The sequence below is a fragment of the Drosophila biarmipes genome, chromosome 2R, assembly GCF_025231255.1.
Source record: "Drosophila biarmipes strain raj3 chromosome 2R, RU_DBia_V1.1, whole genome shotgun sequence".
NCBI classification, from domain to species: domain Eukaryota; kingdom Metazoa; phylum Arthropoda; class Insecta; order Diptera; family Drosophilidae; genus Drosophila; species Drosophila biarmipes.
Genome location: NC_066615.1, coordinates 21386523 through 21404886, shown reverse-complemented (window position 1 = coordinate 21404886; position 18364 = coordinate 21386523). Strand labels below are relative to the sequence as shown.

The 18364-nt window shown below is 42.7% G+C and overlaps 1 protein-coding gene across 1 annotated transcript in view; it reads right to left on the bottom strand.

Annotated features, from left to right (window-relative positions):
• Positions 1–4611: 4611 nt before the first annotated feature.
• The window catches only part of LOC108022954 (uncharacterized), a 55467-nt gene continuing 41714 nt past the window's right edge, over positions 4612–18364 (bottom strand). The window contains exons 5-14 of the mRNA XM_017092169.3: positions 16171–16303; positions 15464–15607; positions 15197–15397; positions 13277–13345; positions 12169–12278; positions 11894–12108; positions 10491–10629; positions 9731–9836; positions 9504–9666; positions 4612–6013 (exon numbers count right to left, since the gene is read on the bottom strand). Of these exons, the coding sequence (XP_016947658.1) occupies positions 4875–6013; positions 9504–9666; positions 9731–9836; positions 10491–10629; positions 11894–12108; positions 12169–12278; positions 13277–13345; positions 15197–15397; positions 15464–15607; positions 16171–16303 (2419 nt within the window). The 3' untranslated portion in view covers positions 4612–4874. The remainder of the gene's footprint in view (positions 6014–9503; positions 9667–9730; positions 9837–10490; positions 10630–11893; positions 12109–12168; positions 12279–13276; positions 13346–15196; positions 15398–15463; positions 15608–16170; positions 16304–18364) is intronic.

Sequence of the window (18364 nt, the reverse complement as noted above, 5' to 3'; positions counted from 1 at the left end):
CATACAGAATAAATATAATATAACATATTACAAAGGTAATATAATAATATCATTAATATTAGTTATTCCTTTAAACCTCCTTCTTCTCTCTGTTATTTCTCTGGCATTTTTCCGCCCCTTCCTGCGGCTGTTCCATCATAATATATTAATAACATATAATTTAATAAGCAGCTAAATGCCAGAATAACTTTTCAGAGTTGGTAATGTAGCTGACTGCCGGGGTAAAAATAGCTCTGGAGGAACATTCAGCCTGAAGAAATGGAATAGAAAATCCTGTGAACGCCCATTTAAACCATTTTGCTATGGCTCCATTCTATGTTTATTTTTTGGCTCTGAGGCAGCTGCTCTTAATAAGGTGTTAGGCAATTTTATTTTATTGGTTTCTGGCACAGGGGCCCACACATTTCCACGGCCGTAGGAGGCTCCTTTAATTTTAATTGGCTCCACGCCCAGCAGCACGTGTCCTTGCCGGCAGCCTGTTACTCAATTGCCAAGTTGTCGCCGCCCAACTCCCCTTTGGAGCTTTGTTTTTGGAACACGTGTGTGTTTGCGGAGTTTTGCCGCCTTTACATGCCCTTTTTTATTCGAGGCACTTTTTTGAAGTCTTGCCGGTCGTTAACATGTTCTTATTTAATGCCAAAGAAATTGCCATTGGCATTTATTGCCGTAATTAAGAGATGGAAAAAATCCTTGAAATGCTCCACAGCGCACTTGCTTTCGACCAGGCCGAAAGAGGAGAAAAAAGCAAAACAGTTGGCCATCACAGACCAGCATCGACGTAGGCTGGGAAATACGCTTTTGCTCCAGCCGGCTTTAAGATTTGGAAATTGCCAGCCGGCAAAAAGAAAGCAATTTGTGTGTTTCTGGTAAGTGCCATTTTCTTTGTTTGCAAAAGGGCCTCAGACGAGGACCTCGATGGGGACCTCCAGTCTCCAGCCCTCGTCCTTGCCGCCGTCACTCAATTCGCTTTGAAATTTATGATCCGGTTGGAGGAGAAGTTTTTACCTCCGACTTTCTGGTGTGCCGGCTTCTGCAACAGGCGTTTAATTAAACGCTTTTAATGCTACTAGCCGGGGCTCCAATGAACAAGTGGCTCAGTCAATGGCCCCAAGTCATTAGATTTAATGAAATTTGGAACGATTTTGCATTCAATTCCCCTGAAAGTGTTTACACTCGCAAGGACATGTTCAAGCTTAAGAGTGGGTACTTTTAGTTTATTATCGATACCCTAATTAAAACTTAGATCCAATTAACTTCTTGCTTCATCTTTTGTTTAGTCAAATAATAATTATCTCACAGAATTTGAAAACAGAAGTTCAAGGGGTAGTATTTTCACCTCGTGGTTTGGTAGGTTTATTTCCTATAAATTCCCCTTTCTTTAAATAAAATAAATTTAGCATTCAAGTATTTTTCGTGAAAATATTAGTTATTTTTACAAAAATTCCCCATTTATTAAATAAAATCACTTTAAACTTAGTTATCCGAAATTGGTTCTATAAATTCGCATTCCTTTATTTGCATGCATTTATCGCATACTTTTCATTTAACGCTCTAAATAATTTCTCTGCCACTTTTTGCGCAGATTCAAACTGCCATGGAAATTCTGAACTCTTTTGTTCTGCGGGGCAATTAAATGAAAAACAGTGAAAACGCATGGCAAGCGAGGTGGAGAAATGTACCAATAAATGGCGATATTTCGCATTGTAAAGTTAATAAAAATAAAAATCAGTTTTTTGGTCAACGTACAGTGGGATAAGTAAAAGATTTGTTGATGAAAAATGTAAAAGTATTTTTAGTTTTAAGAGATCTATTTTTTCTAGGAATTATTTATTTTCATCTTAAGTAGGTAAGGAAAATGATAAAATTTGTTGTAAAGTAATATTTAGTCGTCGCATAAATATTTTCCCACTGTGCGGCGATGGCTCGATGGGAAAACTGCCTCGATTACGTCTGCGCTTATGTCAGCAGGTTTTCCCGACGTGCCCCCAGAATTTTCCGGACCAAAGTCGGGGCAGGCGACAGACGCATATGCTGAAAGTTTAATTAATGTTGTCACGTGCTGAACCTGCGAAGATGAAATTCGTTTGTAAATTACTCCCAACCGGGCCTATATATAGCTGCGTATACGTATTAAATATTTTATATTTATTCTCGAATATCTGCTGCGGTGTAATGATTGAAATTCAATTTAAAGAAAACTCTGCGAACGTGCCGCGCCAAAGGAACTTTCACTTTTCCGGGGCGAGTGCTTAAAATTCAATACACGGCTCTTGGGCACACACTCTCGCATCCTGGTCGTCCTTCTGGGGCTGATAACACTAAAGTTGTCCGCCTGACTGCAGAAGTTTAATTTGATACACAAACAGGAGCAAAACAAAAAGCAGAGCCGTACAAACAAAACAACATCCGACGAGGCCGTAAAACATTTAAATTAACGTCTCCTTCGAAGCGGTAACCTTGTAAAGGACCCAATGTGTGTGCCCGAGTTGAAAAGGCATTGCTGAAGTGGTAGACATGGCGAACTGGCAAAAAGGGTCACACGCAGGCATGTCCATAAAGATAAAAACCATAACGTGCTCATAAAGCGCAGAAAGGCGCCAACACCTTCATCTACTGCCAGCCGAAGTTAGATAGATACACTGAGGCATGAAATGGGGTTCCTAAAAATCCAGTGTTTCTCTTTTTTCAATAAACAGGTATACATTTTTTATGGGAGACGAGCGTTTAAGAGGGAAATGCCAACGAGTAAATAAATAATGGGAGTCCATACGATGCTTATTGGGATACATGTTTTTATTAAAAATAAAGTTCTTTATTATTATTTATATTTTACCTATAAAACCATTGTTTTCCAGAAAAAATGTAAACTACGAAAAATATGTTATGTAGTGTTGCCTACACGAGAGTGTGTGAACAATCTGGTTCTATTTATTTTTCAACAGACATGAAACAAATATTTAATTGAATATGAAAAAATTACAAGGCACAACCGGCGGATAGGGGTAATAAAAAATTTTATAATAAACAAGAACTCAAGCAATATTGTTGCATTAAACTTATTTATTTACATGAAAAATCCATAAGTTCCTATTTTTCCACAAATGGTTGGTATAAGAAAAATCTCTTTCCCTTTGCTTTAATAAATGGCTTCTTCGGCTCTTTAAAAAACGTATTTTTTCAGAACTTTAAGCTGTAGATATTATGGTATAAAGTAAATCATTGCATTAAGCATAAAATAAATATGCGCAAAAAAGGGCTAAAACGAGGAAAAATGTACGTAAATAAGGAAACCCTGCAACTTAAATGTAAGATTTAAAACTAAATACTTACCTGTGAAAGCCTCAGGTTAAAGAATAAATAATTACCTGTGAAAGTATTTTTTTCCGAGTGCACTTACCTACTCTGTGGTACTCACCCCGAAATGCACGTCGAGTTGGTACCCCGCTGCGTATACTTAATGAAGTTGCTGGGGGATAAACGAATCGTTTTTGCGCCGAAACATGCTAAGCAAATGACGAAAGATAAATTTCTCGTGGGTGTACATTCAGTAGATTCGCCATTTATTGGATTGCTTAAACAAACGCATTTAATGCACATATTTCCAACTCAATAACATCAACGCTTAACTACAGTACATAATTTACTTGCAATTGTTTGTTCCGGCTGTTCGGGCGACAACACAGATTTGCAAATGTAATTTTTCATATTTGGTATCTCGGCAAAGGGGTGGGCAATTTGCGGCATTTAATCGATTTTGAAATATTTATAATATTGCAGCTAAGTGTGCGACAGATAATTAATGCTTAATTGTAACTACCAATATTTATTCACTATATTTAGTTGGAAGGTATTGTGTGAGTTTAAGGGGGATATGTGTATTTTACAGTTCACATCAACTTCGATTTACTATTTTACAGAGGGTGTGGTGTTTTGTGTGTGGTTGGGCTCCCATTTTGAATAGATCGGCACTTAAACTTGGCTTAATAAGTATAACAGCAAATGCATTTTACCACCATCATTATTATGAGTACTTAAATCATTTTCATTGGAAATGACTCGCTGCAGTTTTCAATTAGTAAGCAATTTAGATTTAATTATCTACATACATGGAATGTAAATTTAATTAATATTCCGCCCATAAACACACGACTTTCAACAAAGTGCGTTGTTGACTTTCGCGCGTGCGGATGTTTGCCAAATTCAATAAATTCACAACATTTCAGGGGGCTCATTATAGTTGCAAATCATTTTGCTTAGCAATGCAAATCGAAAAACTCCTGGCTTAGTGGCACTTCATTGAAATCGGGTGTTTTCCTGGGTCGACTTATACCTACATTTAGCTAAATCAATCAGTTATCTAGTTAGATGTACAAATATAATTTAATAAAGTCTTTGATAATTCAACTGGCCTAAGCATAAAACATTTTTGATTGCCGCCAGCCAGACGATAGCTGTTCGACAACATAAAGTGGAAAACATTTTTGCTTTATAAGCCTAACAATAAAATAAATATTAAAAAAATACTTTTTCTTTTTCAAATACACTCAAAATATTCTTCAAAAACATGGTTTAGCCATAAGATAATATCTAACAAAATGCTATGCCCTTTGTTCTTTAAAAAATATCTAAAAACTGTTATTTTAGGTAAGTTTTTCTAAAATATTTGGGCAGGTATAAATTAACAAATCGCTTAAAAAACTGTATTTTTTAATTTTTAAATAGCTCATACTACAAAACTGTGGAAAAATGAATGAAATATTATTCCTAGTTTGACATACAATCTTTTATTAAATAAAATAATATCCTGGTAAAAGTATATAGTTTTCTCGACTTCTGCCGAACAGCTCTGCCTGGCTGGCCAAAATTCATTCTCTTTACACGGAAACCTCTTTGGTGTACTTGGACCGATCGTTCAGATCCAGGACCAACTTGTCGGGCCTCTTGGGACGCGTGGTGCCTCCACTGCCGCTGGTGGAGTTGTTCGAGTTGTTGGACACATTGCCCAGGGAGGGAGCAGCCAGGGAGTCGGGCTCCAGCTGGCCCTGGACAAGGAGCTCCTCCTTCTCGGCGGAGTACAGGACGATGTCGTCCGTGGAGTGGGCCGCCTTGGTCCTGGCCTCGCCCTCCCCCTGCGCCGCCGTCGTGCGGTCCAGGACCTCGATGCTGCGGGCTTGGATGGGATGCACTTGCTGGCCAGTGGGCTGCTGCGGGTTCGCCTGGGCCTGCGAGTAACTGCCGCTCCTCCGGCGGCCAGTTAGCTTGTACTTACTTCTACAATTATCACAAATTTGATACGAAATGCTGAGCTCGGCCTCCAGTAGATTGCGGGGCTGCCTTTTGCAGCTGGTCGGCGGAGTATTGGTCGCCGCCGTTCGCACCGTGGGCCTCCTCTGGCTGCGCTGGCCAGGATCGGCCTGGTCGAGGTCATCCGACTGGGAGCACATGCACTCCAGCTTGATGTTGGCGAAGCTCAGGCTGCCCTCGTCCTTGGGCGAGCCCATGTGATCGCAGGCGCTGCGCGGTGGACAGCAGTAGTAGTGCTCCTTGGACGCGTCCAGGCAGCGACTGCAGATGATGTGCCCGTCGGCGGTTCGCCGGAGCAGCTGCTCCCGGAAGTCGTCGCCACTCAGCTCCGTGTTCATGGCCCGCTCCTCGTAGGCCGCCGAGGGGGGCGTGGAGCTCGGGGGCGTTTCCAGGACCATGGTGGGAATACTGGCCCTGGCGCTGCCACGCCCATTGGCGTTGTTGTTCTGCTGGCTGTACTTCTGCATCTCCACGTTCAGGGCCAACAGGGGAAGGGCTCCCCGGGCGGAGGCGGGCGTATGGCCATGGGTAGTGGCTCCTGCCGCCGCCGCCACCACCATCAAGCCGCCCGGCGTCTTCAGGCCGTCCAGCAGGCTGGAGATGGTCATCACCGCCACGCCCTTGGGCGGAGCCATCTCCTGGATGCGCTGCAGCTGCATGCTCAGCTGGCGGATCTCCTCCAGCGCCTCCTGGTCGGACAGCTTGGTTTCTGGGGAGGAAGCAGAGGTGGGCGTTTGGATGTCATAATAACTATATTATTAACATTTATTTATGTCAACATAATTAATTCGAACTTTTTATATATCTCGTTATAAGATAAAGCTTGTTAGTTAAATCGCATTTGGTTTTGTAGACCTTAAAGATCTCGAGAGCCACACATCTAACTTGGGTGGGACACAGGGTGTCTTTTACACTTCAAGTCAGAAAAGGGAATTATATTTTATGTTTATCACATTTCCTAAGGCAACCCCTATAAAGACATTAGATAAACAACTTCCAAAAAGGTAAGTAACCCAAAGAAAACATTACATTTGAAATGGAGGTCTTGGTGCCTGGAAGTCAGTGGGCTTTTACTCTCGGCCAGCCCAAAGGGTTAACCAGACGTGGCTACAAATGCTGCGAGATACGATCTGCTTTGTGAGTGGCAAGCTGAAAGGGGCTGTGTTTTCGTTTTTATGCCGCGTTAAAAAGCACCGCTCCCCGCCCTCCGCTGCCAACTTTTGCACTAAAAAAGTTGCCGTCCGTGTCAAAAGTTTCGCACTACCCAGCCCCCCAAAAGCGAACTCAAATGTAAATGCGTAATGTTTGCACCGACTGTGGAAAGGGAAAGGGCAGGGAAAGTGGAGGGGAAAGTTGGACCCTGTTGTGGCTTTGACTTCGGCCCGCAAAAGTGGCAGACTTCCTCTCCGCTGGCGGAATGATAAATGGCCATTCAATGCGGCTGAAAGCCTGTCGGTATGATTTAAGCCACGTCCACTCAAAGGCAACTTGCCATCAAGTCTCAAATAATAAGGAGGAAATCAAATAAATTTAAAACCGAAAAAGCAAGCTGTTTCCCTTCGTCCGAAATCAGAACTACTTGGAAGCCCAGGGAAATTCCTTGACGGATTGAAGGGGGCTTTGGCACCCCCGTTTCCTGTAAGTGTATTAAAAGCAGCCCGATTTTTTGTGGTACCCACTGTCCGATGAATTTAGATTTATGGCTGTGAAATTAAGCGAGCGGAGGAGTCGACAGTGGCCAAAATTGAATTTATTATGTGTGCCCCTCTTAGTATGCAACACCATATTCCTTTTTCCACCCGCGAAATACTTAAAATTCGCCACACAGATACAACCCGCCGCGAGTGTGTGTGTGGGCTGAGTGTTTGCTACTTTGTGATTGTTCAATTTAAATATGCAAATTGAGAGCCGCTTAAAAACTCGCCCAGCAAAAAGCAGAGACAAGGCCGAGCGGCAGAAAAAATGTAGATTTAACGCACAATTTACGCAGCCACAAAAATGCGCTACGTTTTGTGTTAAAATAGAAATACGAGTAGGTAATAAAAAATTAAATAAAAGCCTCTCTGTCGGCCTGAGAGCCTATAAAGCATTAAAACATAAAGCGTCGCTGGCTGGCAGTAAACTTCTGGGGCGCAGAAAATTAAAAAGGTTCGCCATCAAACCGAATAGTAAACACCGCGATAACAAAGGCAGGCAAAAAGGTATAATGGCCAAAGGAGCCGGCCCCGAAAATTACCTCCTAACGAAATGGATCTCCTCGCATTTTATTTTCTAGTCATTATGATTAAATTCCTAAAGCAGACTTTAATATAGGCCTTAATATGTGCTTTCGAAATGCAAATACAAACATTACTCCTCTTTTTACTAGATTGTTTTATGGGCATTGATAAGTTCGCGCCAGAAAAAACGCAATAAATCACAAAATTGTGTTTAGGCAGAAATTCTGGTCTTATAAACCATTAGGTTATCCGTTATTTCAATCTCGCTCTGCAATATATTTTAAATTAATCAATTCACACAACACGCACTACTATATTTTTAAAGTTATGAAGCTTTCTCATCATTTCACTAAACTTCATTTGTATGCTTAAACTAAATTAAGTTGAAATACATTCGAATCAAAAGTTATCTAAAAATAATTGAAGTATCCTGTATTTATTTCTCACTTTAAAATTTTGTTTATTTTAAATTATGATTTCCTAGGAATGCCTGAATACTTCATGGCAGCGATATTAATTGATGGAAATTAATATTTACAATTTTTAATTGAACGTTCCTATAACAAGCGCATTATTTTCATTTGATCAAACTTTGGGCAATCAATCGAAGCCTAACTTTGATTTCTGAAATCGCTTTGGTCTTAAGTAAAAATTCTAATCAAAAGTTATTGGCGCCCGTTGCCGTGGCATCCGTGCAATTTCATAGTTCAATTACGGACTCCTCACAGCTTTAAAGTGGCTCCGGGCCGATGAAAATTCCCCGGGAACCAAAAAAGGGGGTCCACCTTCGTTTGGGTGGGGGCTTGGTCGGGTGGCGAGCTCTGGGTGGAAGCCCAATACCCCCGGGAGTTCACATAGTTGTTTATACATCAAAGCCAGCGAAGCGATAAACAAATATGGCGTCGGCGGCAACTTGGCGGAAGTTCGCTCCTCGGAGCTGCTTCCTTCCGTGAAAACATGGACACACCCAGATACTCGCCCACACACACATGAATCTCGGGTTAACCGCAGCCAAGATTGTTTTGAGGAGCGGTGGAACCGGGCCATAAATCAGCATCCGGGCCTGTCAACTGGATGTACGGCACGGCTCATGTCTAGACAGCGGCGATAAGCGTGCCAGCGACGCCGCCTGTCCCGCACACTTTTTAATTTGCCAAATAATACACCATAAATAACCGTCAGCCCGGGAGAGGACTTTATCGACGCTGCACTCAGGGAAAACAATTATCAACTTCGGGCACAAAATGATTTATGAAGGCACTGCAACTCCTTCGTCCTTTGACAAATGTTTAGCTTACCTAAGACCAGTTGATTGGGTATTTGTAGAAGCTATTTTTTGTAGAACAATCGTTCACATTGATTGATTAAACACGTGTTGAAAAGTTCTTTAAACTTGATAAGATGGTAAAAAGTTTTTCATCCTTTTATGCCCTAAACAAGTTGTTAATATTTTATATTTATAATTTTAGCTTGTTTTAATTTTTAAAGGATTTTTAAGATACTTTTATGTAAAATATTTCTTTCCCGACTGTCAGCAATCTTTTATTGGTAATTCAATTTGGTATACATAAACAAAATTCGTTTTGGTTTAAACCTTATTATGAAGCTTTATGAAAATATTATATCTCATAAATGGGACTGAATAGTAATTATAGTATTTTAGGAAAACCTAGTAACATAGGTTAGACTTTCTTTTCTTCTGTGTTGAAAAGTAACCCATATCCAAGTCGTCTCCTTTCTTGGAGTTAGATAATATTGTTCATTTATATAACATATTACCATTATAATGTCAAAATAATATTTCCCTGAATGTATCCCTTTTCCCTACATACAAATGTATCGACTATCGTATCACTGTATGCACGGCCCCTCCGCAGATCATTTGTCAAGTGGACACTGTCGTTTGTCATAAACGTCGATTTGGCGGGACCATTAGGACAAATGGGGCAATTGCCCGCTATCGCTGGATACCGCACTCACCTGCTGACGTGGTGCCCGCCACCGGGGCCGTGGAAGTGGTCACAGAGCTGGGGTTGGCAAAGGTGCGCACTTGGGGACGAAAATTGAACTTGGCCCCCGATGCCTTGGTGCCCAGGCCGATGTTCTCCTGATGCGATTTGCCACTACGCAGCACGATGTACACCTGCGTCAAATGGGCGATCTGGGATCAGGAAAGAGCCTAAATGGCCGGCCAGGAGGACACTCACCTTGCTGCCGAAGATTAGGGCCAGGAGCAGGGTCACAGTCAGCTGCGTGTGGCAGAAAAATATGATGTACAGCAGGTCCGGATTGGCCGGCGACTGCAGGAAGAGCCTGGATAAATGGGAGAAAATCAAATGTACTTATTACGCAGGGAAATCTAATCTTAGAAATCAAAAAAAGTTACTTCAGAAAACCAATTTGATTATTAAAAGCTCGGAAAAAGGTTAAATAAATGGCTATCATCATTACGCTTACTCGAAAAACAAAAGGTTAAGTTTTCAGGTTGGGAATTAATAGTTTTCCCCTTAAAATCAAAATATTCAGGCAAAAACTCATTTGAAAGTTTCATAGAACTCCTGCCAAGCCAACGTATTTTTATGAGGGCTCTAGATGTAAAAGATACAAAAGAACTTCAGTGGAAGAGAATAATAGATGTTGACTTTAGTTACAACTTTAGGTATTCTGCGAAAACTAGAAGAGCATGAATGCATATTTATTTTTCCAAAGGGCTTTCTGAGAAAGCAGTGAAAGGCGGACCTTTAATGACTTTTTAATACGCTAAATTCAAGGTATTAATTTAAATAAGTTGACTCTCAGAGCAGACAAACAACCTTTGAAAGGTACTATTGAGGATTATTGGCTCCTGATAAAATAAAGTAGTGAATGATAAATAATCGGAAACATTATTACTGCGAAATCTGAAATACTACCTTTGTAAGATATTTTCGAGGAATTACCGTTTGCGAATAAAATGGCGGCACTTACATGGACACGTTGAGGAAGCAGGTGAGCAGGAACTCGTTGTAGATGGCCATCGAGATGAAGCGGCTCTCGTTGAACTCCGAGGGCGCCTTCCGCACCATGATGCACAAGCGCACGCCCCAGGCGAGGAACAGGACCTCCACTGGGAAATGGGTTAATGAGAGAACGAAGTGGGGAAAGGATTAGTTGCCTTGCGCACTTTTTCGGCTGCCCAGCTCAACTTTGAAGTTTAATTACCAAAACCGCGAGTGAGTATTATGTTATTAAGTATATTCTTTGGGGCGAATCTATAGAAGCGCCCCAACATTTTCATGGCTGCTGCTACCCCCTTTTTCCAGGGAAATATGAAAATGCTTGTTGCGCAGGGCCAACTAGTTTTTTGGCCAAATGTTCCAGCAAGCAATTATAAGTGTAATACGCGCTTTTTTGGGCAGCAGCCAAGGCAAATGAAGTTATTTAGCAGCCGGCTGCTGCCAAAGCGCGTGATGAACGGCAGAATCGGCGATAATTGTTGTGCGTGTGTGGCTGACAAAGGAACAAATGCAGATAGAAGCACTCGAGACCTTCCTCAACTTTTTTAATTAAGCCAGCTGGCAAGTGGGACGCAGTGTTCCCGGCGAAATCCACTCTGCCACTGCTCCAACCCGGCTTATGGCACGAACCTGTGTCGCCAGGCGGTTGTAAAAGAGCAAAAATCATTCATATGCGCGTTAGAGTGGACCTTAGTCTGGCTATCGGTGCTTGAAGGGTTTGCTCGTTAGTAAATATGATGGAAAAGGGGATTTACGTTTTATTTAATCGACATTACTCCGGGACCTAAACTAACAAATGCAAAAAAGTTCTTACTCTACATCACTTTAATGTGTAATAAAAATCGTGATTAAAATACAACATTTTGAATTTTTCTGTACTTACTTTAAAGTTAACATATCAAGAATTCTTAATAAAAATGCCATCGGCATTCTTAGAACTGAATTTAACATATTAAAGAATCATAAGAGCTGTATCAAAAAGTTACATTTTTTTTCAGTATTTAAAAAATGTAAAAACTATAACTATAAAAAGTTTTATAAAACAAAGTTCTCTAATGACTTTCCACCCCAAAACCCCTGGTAGATAGCCAGTTGACATCTGCTCGGAGGGCGAATGGCCGGTAAAAGAGGGGAAAATATTGACGGTGGAGCAAAGCCAACAAGAGCAGCAGGTGTTCGCCCCACTGTGCATAGCTAGCGGTTGGCCCGCTGCTGCACTCTCGCATTTCTTGCCCGGCATTCGGTGCGTATGCGTTATGAGGACATAGTTGTTCGTTCTGCCATGTCATTTTTGCAGCTTTTCCCTTGCCAACAGACGGAGTTGCCTCTAAGTGGCCCCGGAATGCCATATTGCATTAGGTATTCCCCACTTACTCGACGTGAATGTGTAGTCCCACCAGTCCGTTTTGCAGAGGAAGGCCTTCAGGTCGTCGGCTGTGCGGCCCACGACCACATCCGGCGGCGAGACGAGGGTCCTGACCAGCAGGCAGGTTCCAATCGCCCCGCAGATGATGCCCAGGCGCTTGAGCAGGGCGGCATCCGTGATTTTCACAGCCTTCGCGGAGCGAACTCGGAAAATCACCGATATCCTGGGGGCGAAATCAGCGAAGTCTCAGGAATCTGTGGGATAAGAAGTAGCTACGTCTTACCGCCAGGTCTTCAGCATCAGAGCGCCGTAGGTCAGGGAGAATCCTATCTCCCGCAGCCAAATGCGGGCGGTGCAGGTGTACAGGTTGGGATTGGGGTACATCACTATGTTCTGCCAGGGGGAATATACATCACAAATAAAGAGATTAATGGAGAGTGGAAAAACTGTTTTCAAAAGGAAACAAGATTATGCCTTATTAAGATTATGTTCTTTTTCCTCCTTATATAACGCAATAAATTCTCCGAAGAGAACTCAATAAAGCAGCATTCGCTGGCTAATCCCCCGAATGATCATTGAAAAGTTAAGTGCAAGCCAGCGTTTGTCATTCAGTCAGCAGTTTAATGAAACCCTCGAACAAGTGTGGCAATAAGCTTCTTTCGACAAAGCAGGCTGTCAAGGACAATAGGTTATTTTAGGGACTTGAATGGGCTTCTATTTTGGGCTTTCTTCACGCCTTGCACATATTAAAAAATCATAAAGCAAACTGTGCTGACAGGGACCCTTCTCCAGCCCCATCCTGGCTCCCATCCCAGTGCTAGTCCTAGTCCTAGGTCCATTGTGTGCTCGTCAAGAGATACTCATGGCGGGCAAATAAATCTGCCACACATAAATAAATCCCCCTGCCAGACTGCTTCGCCGGATGTTCGATGAACTCTCACTTAAAGTTGTTTATTTGGCCGGCATCCCATTAGTTTCCCTCGCCAGCCATAAATCAATCAAATTAAATTGTGTAGAAATTGATGGGCATTGGGATGGAGTTCGATTTCGTTTACGGTTTCGGTGGCGAGTGGCGGTGGGGCTCTGTTTGCCGAGCGCCCATTTCTATCTCATTTTTCACTGCAAATGCAAATTTTGCGGCTATTTATGGCTTCCATGGCTGCTGACTGCCTCCATTGAGTTGTAATAATGTTCAACAGACTCTTTCGGCTCTTCCGAAATGTTTCATTTCGGCTGGCAACTAAGCGGATGCATCCGTCTACTCGATGGCTCTCAATTAATTCGGCTCAATTGAAATGAATAAATGGCGAAATTGCTTTCCATGCACTCGATTGACGTCTAATCCGTGCCAGTTTATTGAAAATGAAAACGTAATGCCTTGCCTTACTTACCGTGCAGTAAATGAAGAATGCCCCCAAGGCAATGACCCGCAACAAAGCCGGACTGGCGGCCCTCACAACCTGAAAAAGAAGACATTTCCAATTAAGCACTTGCTAGCAAGGGCAAAAAGTTTGCAAATTAAAATTGAAATCGTTTAATCCGCACAATTTCACAAGGAAATCACTGCAGGACCTCGGTTCTCTGATCTGGCAGCATGTTTAGCGCCATTTAATTAGTTTTGGCCACGCACACACTCGCGCCCACTGGGGACTTCCCCGGAGACACAAATGCGACGGAATCGCATTACGAATGAAAACAGTTTAGTTGGCCAGGCGCCTTGGGACGCGGACAAGTGGAACGGGAGTGGGATTGGGCACGGGGTTGGGCTCTGAGATGGTAGCCCGGGGACATGGAAGTTGGGGATGGCGAGATGGGGCACGGCATAGACAGCACACAAATGTCAGACTGCGACAAGGGAATAGAATAACTCACTTGCCACCAGCTCTCGCTCTGCAATCAGTTCACTCAAAAAAATTAAGTATAAAAGGAAACGGAAATTTTCTCATAAATAGGAAGACTATTCTCAACACACTGACCAGAGATTGTTTCAACAAAAAAGATATTATTAAGATATTATAAAAATATATTAGGTTATGAATAAGCTTGAATATGGGAACAGTTTTTTCCCAGTGCATACATATTACATTCGCAGTGGACAAGTTGCGAATGGCTTAAATCCGAGCGGCAGAGACAATTGGACGCCGGCAGCCGGACTTGTTCTCTGGTCTAATGAGCGACCGAGTGACACTCCGAGTGGAGTTTGCGGCGCCGAACCTTTTCCCTGACCACTTTCACCGTTTCCTCTTCCTGCCGGGGACAGGAAACAGCGGGATGTCGGTGTGGGTGTGGCCGGCTGTGCGAATGTTTGCACTTCCGCTTATGCGCGACTACATCCGCTGTCCTCTTGGCCTGTTGCCGGCTGTCATCGGAGTGCTCCTGGCTGGCCAGGCTCACGTTCGAAATTAACTCGATTCTAACAATGCTAAGCCGCTTAGCGGCTCAATGATGACAGCAGGTTAGGTTGGCCCCGCTCGGGATCAGCGCTAGTTGACAGTGCGCACCGATACTCACAAAAACACGAAATGAAAAAATAAGACAAACGATGGACAGGTTCCGACTGCTCGGGGATAATGCCATTATAATGGTTTTACAGTTCCGGTCGGGATTTTTAGAGACTTATCGGGGCTTTTAATTCCACAACTGTTACTCGGATTTGGGCTGGCCAGCATGCGAGTTTTCACAAGCGGATTAGAATTCTTTTACCTTGTTTGTACGAAAAATGTGATGTGGCTCTGGTTTTATTGTAATAAATCTAATAATAATAATTCATACTTAAATTAAAGGAAAGAGTAATAAAAACTGTCCTCTAAATAATCGCAAAAGAATGGAAATCTTTTATAAAGTTGCCTAAAAGTATGCATTGTTTCTATTTTATTAAATTTCGTAATTCAAAAGCCGTGTTGCAAACTTTTAGACAAATTCTAATAATCGAAACGAGGATCACCGAAATGGGTTCATGGGCTTATACAATTTGTAAAGGTCTCTAAAAATATGCAAACAAAATTCACTTTAAATACTCACTAAGGAATTGAAATCACTTATAAAAGTTCTTTCGGTACCAGTTTATTGCATTTCCCAATTTAAAAACCGTATTGCCTACTTTTAGCCACCTTTAAAATGATTTTACAACCCTCATTTCCGTGTCCCCTCCAATAGTTAAATATAATTCCATAATTGTAACCACGCAATCTAATATAAATTGTTTTTCTTTGGCTAAAAAGTGACGCTTAGACTTCCTGCAAACCACTGATATTCTACTTAGAGGACCCCAATACAAAGCGCTGAAATACCGAGGAAATACTGGGACTCACCTTCACCTGCTGGTAGCGGAAGGTGAACCAGGCTGCCGGCGGCAGGAGGCCAATCACGATGCAGGCCAGCGCCAGGATGCTGGTGCGCATCGGCCAGTTGAGGGCGGCGATGCAGGGCGAGGAGTCCTCGCAGGAGTCGCAGCCCTCGGCGCAGGGCAGGCACTCGTACTCGCTGTTGCTGTTGTACGTGGAGTTCTTGCCCTAATACATGTTTAATGAGAGTAAGGCTCTTAGGGCGGCCACTTGGCCAGGACGAGGACGACTTACCAGCATCAGCTTCTCGTACTCCTCCTCCAGCAGGCTGCCGTTGAAGAACTTGTGCTGCGAGACGATGTCGGGGAAGTAGAATCCCTTGCGGCACAGGCATTTGTAGGAGCCGCGCCGAAAACCCAATCCCATGATGGCCTCACACTGCGAAATGGTAAAGTCGAGAAGTGAAAATGAAAATTAAGTGCTGACTGCGGAGAATTTCGGGTACACAGAGAGGAATTCAGGGTGATTGAAGCTGACCATTCAATATAAGATACTTAGGAAGGGACTAAACTGAGAAAAGGAAGAGGCTTATAAGTTCTTTAAATTGCTTATTTTGAATAAACTTAAAACAACATGATATCTGATAGTCCTGAAGATAGCTGATTGATTATGTCTATCATAAGAGTTTCCTAAGCTCTGGAAACGTCTGTACCTCTTTCATAAAGTACCCTTTTCCTTTTTGTTTTACTAAAATTACAGATTTATAATATTAGCAATTTTTACTAATACAGACAAAAACTCCAAGATGTATTTAAGTACAAATACTATTTAAAAATGTTTTTAAAATAAAGTGTTTAGTCCGAGGTGAAGTCCTGCGTTCACTTCCTAAACTCGATTATATTTTATTTAATTTGTATTATTTTTGGTAACACTTACAAATTAAAATAAATAAATGAGCTTTTTCCCAGTGGATCCCCACGGATTCTCAGATTTTTTCTTACCATCGTGGTGCGCTGCTTGCACTTGTCAGTCCCGGCGAAGATGTTCAGCGGTCTTTTGGTGCCAGGAGTGTGCCTCTGAGGACACTGGTCGATGTCCACGCGCCGCAAGTCAATATCGATGCCAGATGTGCCCCTGCGGGTGGAAAAAGGAGGAAACGACGAATCAGCAGGAGGCGTTAAAAATTTATGTTATTAATTTGTCAGCTTAACAATCAACTGGGCGGCACTTAAGCCAAATGGCGCCATTTATAAACTGGATTCAATAAGACCTGTGTGTACGCATATTTATGGACATGGTCAGGCAGTCCGAGTTGCTACCGCTTCTCCTCGGCGACAACAAACAATAAATTCCTGCCCTGATTGTGCATATGTCCAAGGATCTGAGGAGGCGATTTCGCACAAAGGGATAAACTAACATGCGTGTTTGGTTCCGGCTTCCGAGCCCCGGAAAAAATAGCAGAAAATTATTTTCTTGCTGTCGTTGACGGGAATGGGATTGGGAGTGGGTCGGGAAGGGGTTAAGAACGGGTTGGCAATGGGCTGGCCTTGTCGTTTTACAAAGACATAAAGCCATGAAAAGGGTGCACTAAGCTGCCGACCCCTGGCCGCTCCCCGCGCCAGCCGGTTGAAACCCTATAGCCTACGTCCTCCTCCATACACGCCTCCTCAAAGGTCGCCGTCGGCAATGGCCAGCCACCCAATTACACGCATACCTAAGCATCCCGAGAATCCGGGAGGGAGACAGCTGGAGGAGGTTCTCGGCCGGAACACATGTAGAATTTTACGCATAATCTCAGCCCTCCTACTCGTCCACATTTTCACGCCGGAGCTGTGGCCAAACACCCTTGTCCCTTCCCACGGCTTTTCTTTTTCCAGGCGGCAGGCAAAGTTTTCTTGTGGCATGATCCCTTCGGCACTTGCCTTGCGCTTTGTTTGCGAATCCTTTTCCGTATTCTTTTCAAGGTCTTTTAAAGGAATTTTCTTTTAAAGTTTTCCATAACTTAATACTTGATATCCAATATAGTTGAAGATCTGAACTTTGCGTTAAGGTGGACGAATTTTTAAACGATTCATTCTCCTTGATATAATGAAAATAACAAAAATATTCAAAAATTAAAGAAAAAAGTATATGTACATTAAAAAAACACGAATAAGTGTTAGCTCCCTAAAAAAAAAGGTTGTTTCATGTTTTATCAAACTTTCTAAATTATTTTGACTGTTTTTTTCTATCGCAGACTTCGGATTGATTTTCTCTGCGTAAACAGCTTCCCTCTAAAAAATTAATAGTTCCAGTTCCGGAGAAAAAATAATCTCTAAGCCAGCACTCAACAGCCGAACCCTTCGAACTCCATCTCAAATTGAAAAATATAATGGAAGGCCAATTATTGAGGCAGGCGGCTTTCCCGAGAAGGGTGATTTCCATTTCGTTGGTTCAAAGAGAAAAGTTGCGCAAGAACCTTTCGGTTTCCCTTCCGATACGCCGACTCCTTCGATGGGCGGCCATAATGTGTTTGTCCCGGCCATATCCGGTGGCCAAGGGATTGGCGAAGGATTCGGATTCCCGGGATCGGAATCCGGGTCTCAGCATTCGGGCTTCGAGACTCCAGATGCCAGACTGCCGCCTGTCAGTTAATATTGACATATCAGTTTGTATTTATTTGATTGTTTCTGACAACTTATTGATTGCGAAATTCGGGAAAAGGGCCCGCTGGGAAGTGCACAGCGGCGGAACTGGCTGCACAATGGCCGTATTACATTATCGTAATGATTATGTTAATTCCCAGGCAGTTGATCCCAGCGCCTTTGTGTCCTGCGTGTCCTGTGTGTCCTGTGTGTCCTGTTTGCCCTACATATATATCCTGCCAGCCGACTGTCCTTTTTCCGTATTATTGGGCCAAGTTCGAAGGGATATGTGCTCGTGTGTTATTTCTCATTTCTTATTTGCCTTGCCTTTGCCATGCCATTTATTTGCTGTGGTTTCATTTTCCCTCCTCATGCTTTTGGCCTTTGTCTGTCTGGCCGCGTTGTTGCTGACAGTTTTTGAAGATAATTTGTAAACGGATATTAGAAAATAAGCTGATTGAGCCGACCGAATGAGTTTGTCCTGCTGCCGAGCCAGAAATACGTGCGTCTATATTGATTTATTAGTTTGCGCCCTAAGCTATTTGCCGATGCCTGCTGATGTGACAATGTT